At 46.7% G+C, this 9,668-nt stretch overlaps 1 protein-coding gene across 1 annotated transcript; it reads left to right on the forward strand.

Annotated features, from left to right (window-relative positions):
• The first annotated feature begins 1,555 nt into the window (after window positions 1–1,555).
• ADAM30 (ADAM metallopeptidase domain 30) lies at window positions 1,556–4,162 on the forward strand. Its single transcript, XM_045544828.1, has one exon. The coding sequence runs from the start codon at window positions 1,671–1,673 to the stop codon at window positions 3,945–3,947; it is 2,277 nt and encodes a 758-aa protein (XP_045400784.1). The 5' UTR covers window positions 1,556–1,670; the 3' UTR covers window positions 3,948–4,162.
• The last annotated feature ends 5,506 nt before the right edge of the window (window positions 4,163–9,668 follow it).

The following is a 9,668-nucleotide window of genomic DNA, read 5'->3' on the forward strand; positions in this document are numbered from 1 at the left end:
TTATATAGTATTTGTCCTTCTGGGTCTGGCTTATTTCACTTGGCATAATGCCTTAAAATATATTATAATTTCTATACTTCTAAAGACATATCAAAAGATTGAGCAAGAATCAAACCTAGTAGTCCCATGGGGGGGGGTGTATTGGAGGAGCATGCAGGGTTGGAGGCTAATGGAAGCTTTTATCTGCTGCCCTGTACCATTCAGGGTTATTTGTATCCCTTATGGGATTTTACTCAGCACATTGTTCAGTTAATGTTTCCTTCCTTCCCATGTGCTAGAATAATTGCTACAATTGATTGAGCACCCATAACATATCAGGTAGTATATGTATCAGCCACTTTAAATATATTATCGCCTACATAATTTTTGTAAATAAAGAGAAATGTGTCAAAGCAGGGTATTTCCACAAGGCTTTGGATCTAAAATGCAGATGCTACCGAGTGTAGCACACAGACTGTATTGTAGCAATAGGAATTGATGAATTGGTGTCTTTCATCAAGAAATTCTTAAACAGCCTAAAGAAAAGTGGTACAGAAATGAAAACGATGATAAAATAGAATGGATCCAGGAAATAGAGTCCAGTTGCCTTCTTCAATTTAGGCCGCTAGGTGTGGTTTGAGAAAATCAGACAGATTTACAGACCAGGGAAACTGCAATTTCTGGTTTGCAACCTGAACTAGGACCTCAGCACGCTTGGCGATACTTTCATTTTCGCCGTGATTTCAGGACAGACAGCATGGCTCGGTACAAGAGCTCCTAACTAGTCTGCCTGACTCAAGCCTGGTCCTTTTTAATCTTTTCCTGAAACGCAGCCAGAATGATGCTCCTAGGAACAACACGGTAAAGGTTCCTCTTCTGCCAGAATCCCTCCAGGTCACCTCATGAGCCCGGGATTTGCCCTCCCCTCTGCGGCCTGAGCTGGGTCTTCTTACCCCTGCGCCTCCTCCCTCGTCCATCGCTGCAAACGTTGCCGGCTCTTCGCCTTTCTCCGAAGGCTCTTGGGTTGTGCTCTTCTACCAGGTACTTCTTCTAGATTCTCCCACCACTGCACGTGGACACGAAAAATCACACTGATCGCAGGCACCCCGGGGACACACGGCAGAAAGAACCACGGGGCAAGCTGAGCTCAGACCCTCTCTCTTGCTGGGCGCGCAGCTGGAGCCGCACGGGCTGGAGTGGGGACGTCGGGTCTGCTCCGAGCGACGCTCTCAGGCGCTGTCCGGACTCTGGCGGGTTCTGGGGGTTCCACCCTGTGTGTCCTAGGGCGTGTAGACACAGACGGAACCGCGCCAGGTGTCGTGAGCCTTCAGCAAGTCTTCTTTTGTTCCTCCCATTTCTCTGTTCCCCCGTTTCCCAGGGTGCTCGCTGTCCCTTTCCATCCCACGCCCCAATAGCCCCTCTTTTCTCCTGTATTCTCCCCTCCTTTCCCTCCATTCTTCCTCGTGCACCCAACGGCACGGCCCAGGAAACGGACTAGATGCGTTGGCAGGGCACGCGCCTGTCGGGAAAGGCAGCTGGACCGAGCCCTGGGAGGTTGGGGTCCCTCAGACCCCCCAAGCTCCGGGAGCTCCGCGCTCCGCGCCCCGGCGCTTCTAGCGGCGGGCGGCGGAAATGCGACTCAAGGCCGGAGTTGCAGGACGGAGCGGGGAACAGAGACTGCGGGGCCAACAATGAGGTCGGTGCGGGTCTTACCCTCCCAAGGCTGCTCGCTCCCTGCGCTAGTTCTGGCGGTGCTCGTTGTTGACTCTCTTGGCGAAGATACAATTTTTCACCCGGAGTGGGGGTTTGACTCCTATGAAATCACCATCCCCAAGAAGCTCGGCTTCCAGAGAAGTGAGCAGGGTGTGGACAGTCCCGTGTCATACCTCCTGGAGTTTGGAGGCAAGAAGCATGTCCTCCACTTGTGGCCCAAGAGGTTTCTGTTGCCCCGACATCTGCGCGTTTTCTCCTTCACAGAAGAGGGGGAACTGCTGGAGGATCACCCTTATATACCCGAGGGCTGCAACTATATGGGCTCTGTGGAAGGGTCTGAGGACTCTGAAGTGACTATAAGTACATGCATGGGGCGTCTCCGCGGTGTACTGAACATTGATGCCAAACATTACCAAATCGAGCCCCTTAAGGCCTCTTCCAGTTTTGAACATGTGGTCTACCTCCTGAAGAAAGAACAGCTTAGCAATCACACTTGTGGCTTGAGTAATGGTGAAGTGGAAGGGCGAATAAGGCAGGCTGAGTCCCTGACCAGTCTAAGGGACTATCATGGATCCTATACACACCCAAAGTATTTGGAACTGGTCCTGCTCTTTGATCAAAATAGATACAGGTTTGTGAACAACAATCTTTCTCAAGTCATAAATGATGCCATTCTTTTGACTGGAATTATGGACACTTACTTTCAGGATGTCCATGTGAGGATACATCTAAAAGCTCTTGAAGTGTGGACAGATTATAACAGAGTACATCTTGGATATTCCAACTTAGCTGAAGTTTTAGGCAGATTTTTACTATATAAAAGTAGTGTGCTAAATACCCGGCTTCCATCAGATTGGGTACATTTATATGTTCATAAAAAATACACTGATGCCCTTGCATGGTCATTTGGAAGAGTGTGTTCTCCGGACCATGCTGGATCAGTGAGCTCTTTACTAGATGCAAATATCCTTGGCCCTGCCACCTGGTCTACTCATGAACTAGGCCATGCTGTGGGAATGCTACATGATGAAGAGTACTGCCAATGTAAGGGTAGGCTTAGTTGCATCATGGGCACAGGACGCACTGGGTTTAGTAATTGTAGTTATGTCTATTTTTTTGCACACGTATATTCAGGAGCAAAATGTCTAAATAATATCCCAGGATTGGGTTATGTGGTTAAAAGATGTGGAAACAAAATTGTGGAAGAAGATGAGGAATGTGATTGTGGTTCCCCAGAGGACTGTGAACAAAACAAGTGTTGCCAATCAAACTGTAAATTGAGACAAGGTGCCAACTGCAGCATTGGACTTTGCTGTGATGAATGTCACTTTCGTCCATCTGGATACATATGCAGGCAAGAAAAAAATGAATGTGACCTTGCAGAGTACTGTGATGGTAATTCAAGTTTCTGCCCAAGTGACTTTTATAAACAAGACGGAACCCCATGCAAGTATGAAGGCCGTTGTTTCAATAAGCGGTGCCGATCCAGATTTATGCAGTGCCAGAGCATTTTTGGACCTGACGCCAGGGAGGCTCCTCATCAGTGCTATGATGCAGTTAATTTAATGGGTGATCAATATGGTAACTGTGAGATCATAGGAGTTCGAACCTATAAAAAGTGTGACAAACAAAATTCAATATGTGGCAGGCTACAGTGCGTAAATGTCAAAACCATTCCTAATTTGCCAGAGCATACTACTATAATTTCTTCTCATTTGCAGGCAGAAAAGCTCGTGTGCTGGGGCACAGGCTATCATCTAGCCATGAGACCCCTGGGAATACCTGACGTGGGTGTGATAAATGATGGCACGTCCTGTGGTGACAACCGGATATGTTTTAACAAAAATTGCATCAATAGCTCAGTCTTGAACTTCGACTGTTTGCCTGAGAAGTGCAATGGCCGAGGTGTTTGCAACAATAGAAGAAACTGCCACTGCATGTATGGCTGGGCCCCGCCATTCTGTGAGGAGGAGGGGTATGGAGGAAGCATCGACAGTGGGCCTCCTGGACTGCTAAAAATAGAGGTGTCCTCGTCAGTTCAGATTGTGTCCATCATGATTTTTCGCCTCCTTTTGTTAGTCCTCTCAGTGATTTTTGTGTTTTTTCGGGAAGCGATAGGAAACTATTTAAAATGCAAACAGAAAGAAACACCACCAGCTCAACCACCCAAAGGAAAAACTAAACAGAAAGCGTCTACAGTAAAGGCTGGAGATAAAACACCCCAAGCAAAGCCTGTCAAGAAGCTTAAAGAGTAACCAGGCAATCCACAGGCTCAGTAACACAGGTTCATTTTTTTCACAAGCTAGTCATTTATCCAAAGGCTCTCCATTCTTTTCCCAGTACTTTTTTACTCAAACTTTTCCACAAGTTTTGATCAGCAAATAAATGATCCTGTTCTGGAAACAAATCAGTGCATTTTATTTCCCTAATATTCACTTGCCCCCTCAATTTGTGATCAAGTTTTGGGTGTCCCCTCATGCCTTTTCTGAACACTAAAGCTGTGGAAGTGGCAGGTTTCACAGAATAACCGTGGTTTGCAAAGTACAGCTCTGTTTCTCAGAATCCCAACGAACCAAATGATTGTCTGCCTGTCCCCCTGCCTCTCGCAGCTTGATCAATGCGACGTCTGTGCCTGTGCCCCATGCTGAACAATAAATGGTGACAACACATTTTATGAATAGAAAGTGTGCATTGCAAGAAGCGTCCCTTCTATACACGTATTCCCTGTTACCATCACTCTATGGGTCGCTCCAGCTCTGTAGACGTGTAGTCTGTGACTCAGTGTCGGGGTGGCCTCAGATAGATGAATGGCACTCCTCTGTCCTAACTCCCGCATTGCAGCACAGTCTGTAGATGATGACAAGCCCTGGAAGAGTCTGGAACAAGGCTGTTAACAAAATTCGGTGTTTGGGATTTCTGCTTGCAGGGGCAGGTCTTTTGTGAGTGTGTGCTGAAGGACACCTGGCTTGACATTTGCCACGCCTTAAGTGGAGCAGAGGAGAGTGAGGAACGCCTTTCACTCCCAAGGACCTCCATGTCTCTGCCTTCAAATCTTCTCTCCCCTTTGCAAGTGCTTTGGGCAGCCGGAGAGGAGGACTGAGGGGTGCCTTAGGAGGAGTTAGTGTCTACGTCTTATGTCCAGGGAGGATCTTGTCCCTCCCAGACCTGTGCCAACCCAAGTTTTTTGGTTTTGTTCTAGGAATCCCTTTCCTCTAAGGTTCAGGCACATTTCTCCAGGAAAACATTCCCTCTTAGCCTCATTTCTGCCAGATGTTTTTTTCTTCATTATTACAATTCTATCAACTGGTTCTAAAATTCAGAATGAGGAAAATGGTAACCAGGTTGGCCATTATTACAATTGCTTCTTCCAAAATTCCCAGTGGGACATCTGCTGAGACACTGTACTTCCTTCATGTCACCACCCCCCTGGCACAGGAGAAAACCAATGCAGAGGCCCAAAAATAAGAAATCAAGACTCAGAAGAGTAAATAAGCTTCCCAAGTTCACCAACGTGGTGAGTGAGAGCGTTGTCACTCAAACCCAGTCAGTCTGACTGTAAATCTGACACTCTTTGGCTGTTGCACAGTTGAGTATGAAGCCCTGGATTTGACCAACAGGATCTACAGACTAGGTCCCTGGTCCCTGAGAAGCCATAAATGCATAGGACAGTGAAGGGACATTCATAGCAGAGAGGAATAAAGGCAGAAGGTCACTAGATATTAGGATGGGAAAAGTTCTTGGTGATCACCTAGAAGCATCAGGTGTATGGTCCAAGGTCATTTGGCATTTCCCCACTACTCCACGGCAAGAAAGACCAGCCTGGGCTGGAGGGAGAAGCCTTGCTGAGGGAGGAAGGGAGGGGCTTAAAGGAAGAAAAGGTGGGACATCATTAGGAGCTTTGAATTCCAATACAAATTCTGAACTTGATACAATAAGTAAAGCAGAGTGTGGGTCCATGGATGAAAAACGACATGATCAACAATGTGCTTGTAAATGAGTTGGCAGTAGCACATGGGGGGACTAAAGGCAATGACTCTGTCAATAGGCAAGGAGGAGGAGAGAGCATTAAGTTAGGAGCTACCTAAAAATAAAAGCCTCTGGTGGAAAGAGAGCGGTGTTGTGTCGATGCCCTGCCAAGCTACTAAATCTTCAACAAGTCTCAGCATGTATCATTATCTATGTTGACACACAAACTTTGCTGGTGAACTCCCAATATATGTTGCACAAAGCTCAGTTAGGCAAGTTTCTGAGGGCAACAATAATCCCTCTTAGTAATTTCCCACCTGCCAGATATTGCAGGTGAGGGGCATTAACATCGGGCTACGACAATGGGCTGATACATCCTTCTCATTTCCTATGTCCGAAAGAGAAAGCAGTAACAACTTGTTTCTAAACAAACCATCTTTTCTAATGCCACTATGTGTCTGGACTAACATGGCATGACAGGTCCCCTTGCTCAATACTTGGCTGATACATTAACCTTAAAACACTGAGAATCACCCATAGCTACTGCTAATTTTCTGGCTGATCACTTCTGCCTCTTACATGTATTTCACATCTCTCTTTTTCCAGTTCACATGCCAGAACATTTTTGTAGGAAATCAGAATCTCTCTCCTAACTGCTGCAACAGCTTCCTTACTGGAAGTCCCATGTCTACTCCTCTTCAATTTATTTTCTACACAATAGCCTGAAAAATAATTTTAAGATAAAAACCAGATTATATTGCTTCCTGCTTAAACTTCCAGTCATTCAAATACAACTAAAAACACTTTTCACAACTCACATTATCTTGCATAATGTTGACATTCCTTTTGCTCCAATCTTATCAAGCTCCACTTTCTTCATACATTTTACTCTCGCCACAATGGCTTCTGTTGGATCCCCAAACATTAAGTTCTTTCCGGCTTCGGTGCGTCTGCATATGCTGCTCTCTACACCCAAAACACTCTTTCCCCTTCTCCACAGGACTGGTTACCTGTCTTGTGACTAAAGTGGATCTCCAAGTGACACTTCCCCATGATTCTCTACCATTGCATCTACTCCATTCAATCCCTCCTGGCGTACACCACGTGCTGTGATTTTATATTTATTTACTCTTTACAGGCTCTTCCTTCACTGCACTATTAGCTCCAGGAGGGCAGGGACAGTGTCTGCCTCTGACCTCAGTATACACGTCAGGCACTGTACTGGACCTTTGGTGTCAGTGGAGGAATAGACCTCAGACAACATCTAATCTAACATGCTCCATCGACAGATGAGGAAACAAGAACCAGGGAGGTACAGTGACTTATCCAAGTCTACACAGCCAGTTGGCAGAAGAATTGGAAGTTGGAAATCGTTACATCTTGAAAAAGACGTTTGGGATCTGAGATTAATGCAGAACAAGTTAGTTTTCAAAATGGAGAAGGGGAATCTCAACTGACTGTTGGGGGAAGTAGGGGAAGACAAAGACAGCTCACTGTGCCACAAGTCAGATGACATGACACTACCAACCCACCATTACTGAAATAAGTAGTGGGTGCCGGTTTTGCAGGAATGGGGTCACTTTCACGTTGATCTTTTCTTATTGGCCCATCCTGTGGTTTTAGGATGAACGAGTGAGACTATGGGCACAGCCTGTGGCAGTAAATAGAACAGAGTGAAGCTAAGAGTGCACTGACATGAAAACCATGGCCCGACCTCATCCACTCCACCCTCCAGTCAAGTGAGCCGGGACCACTGAACAGACACCATTTATGAGCCGTAGCACACAGGGACACAAACGCTCACTGTGGCTCTCTCAGGGCACCACCAGCAAACCATCAATCTGACATGTGACTGGGAAGAGGAAAGAGAAGGACAAGGAAAGGAAGGGAAAGGAAAGGAAAGACTGCGGAGCCTTAGCAGTCTGTGGAGAAGCCCTCACCCTCCCCAGGCATCTCTCAACGGTGCCGTCTGTGGGAAAAGTTTCATCACGTCAGTGGTCCTGCTAAGGGTCAACTCTCATTGCAACAACAATCCCCACACGAGGAACATACAGAAAATGAGCTTGGCTGGCCCTTCCCTGGCCCTGCTACCTTCCGCTCCATGGTTAAGTCAGGAGAATTCAGTCTCTGATACATCCTTCCAACCAGCAGTCACCCGGGCTCCTGAGTTCGGGAGTTTCATCCCTTTCCATACACAACAGAGCATTCCTGTCACCTCTATGCTCTAAAACCTCTGCTCTGTACACGTTTCCATGCTGCTGCTGGAGTTAACGGACAGAGGACACGCCTGACTGTTCTACGACCTGCTGGGACTAAAGCCGGGTGACATACTCTGTGTAAGCACTGGCGTCCACAGGGCTGCCCAATCTGAGTGTCACAGCTGAAATGTCACTTTCTCAAACAGACATCACCTTGCCTACACCAGCCTCCATTATTTCTGCCTATTAATATGCTCTACTGATATGCTTTACTTTCCCTGCAAGGCATTTATTATAGTTCCAAATTCCTCAGGTACTTACATGATCTCTGCCTGTGTTTCTCACTAGACTGTCAGTTCCATGAAGAAACGGGCGGTAACCTGTTCCCCTCATCACTGAGACCCCAGCACTTAGGACAGTGCCCAGCTGATGCTACTAGTTGAGAAGTGCTCAGTAAGTACTTGCTGAATGAATGTTTATCTGCTTCTGTTTCCTCTTCCTTAAATCAACCTAATCCCCAAATAATAACCAGCTTTCACCTCGCCCCTCTCACAGCAACAAAGGGTGTCTCTATTCTGTTCATACCCAAAGTTTCCATCACCCCCTTATCTATATCCACCCGTCCACACTCAAAGGTCACATACCAGTCCCCTTCCTTTGTCACTACACTCCCTCTCATCTATGCCACACCCAAGTTCACCTTGCCTTTGCCCACTGATCCTTCACCTATGCCCCAAGGGCGACTCTCCATTATGGTGGACACCGTCCTTCTTTAACTGAAACCTAAGCTTCCCCTACAGACACCATCCCCGTCAGCCGTCTCCCACAGAGCTCTCTGACCCTCCTCTTCCAAACCCTGCCAACAGGAAACTCAGGGCGAAAGGACAGACTTTCTCTCACTCCCCAATGCCACTACTGACCTCAAACACTAAAAATAGATGTAGTAAGCTATTTCTAGGTGCAGGACATGGTGACAAGTGCGTCACATTGATTGTCAAATATAATCTTCATATATCATTAGTCTGCTTTTACACATGTAGCACAAACCTGGGCCACACTGAAAAAAAAACACTGAAGTATCTCAGGGAGGTAAAAAGAGCTATGAATGGGGAGAGATGAGGTCAAGCCAGGAACTGAAAAACTGAACACTACCACTCATCCATTCATTTGTTTATTCAACAAATATATACATAACACACATCCACACATGCACACCACGGGCCAGACCCTGACCTGTGCACACTGGGATGATAATGGTGAACCAAACAGTCATGGCTTCTACTCTGCAGACCTTACACATAGAAGTTTCATAACCACACAAACGATGATAACATAGGATGATAATTGCTTTAACACACACTTACTGCCTTGGGAGCACAGAGTAGGGACAGTAAAGAAAAACTAGAGAGTGAAGCTTTCACGGGAAAGCCTGTAGAGCACGTAGGAGGAGTCTGCTTGGTTGTGTGCGAGTGTGCAAGTGTGTGCGAGCCTGTGTAGAGAAGAGGGTGGGGTAAGAGTATTTCAGGCAGAAGGAAGTGATGTGTATGGGCTTGAATAGAAGAAAGAACATGGCTCATTTGAGGCAATGAAAAAAAATCAGTGTGGCTGAATTACAAGGCATGCATGGGAGAGTGGAGAGAGACGTGGCTGGAGAGGGAGTGACACGCAAAGCCATGGAAGTTGATCCAAAGACAAGGAGGAGCCACTGAAGCGTTGTCAGCAAAGAAACAACTCCATCCAATTTGTGTTTCAGAAAGCGCACTCTGCTGCAGTGAGCAGAATGGACTGAACTCCATCTCACCCTTCCAGGTC

This window comes from Lemur catta, chromosome 3, assembly GCF_020740605.2.
Source record: "Lemur catta isolate mLemCat1 chromosome 3, mLemCat1.pri, whole genome shotgun sequence".
NCBI classification, from domain to species: Eukaryota; Metazoa; Chordata; class Mammalia; order Primates; family Lemuridae; genus Lemur; species Lemur catta.

Excerpts from the sequence above, each read along its gene's own strand:
- ADAM30 (XM_045544828.1), top strand. The coding sequence starts at position 1,671 with ATGAGGTCGGTGCGGGTCTTACCCTCCCAAGGCTGCTCGCTCCCTGCG.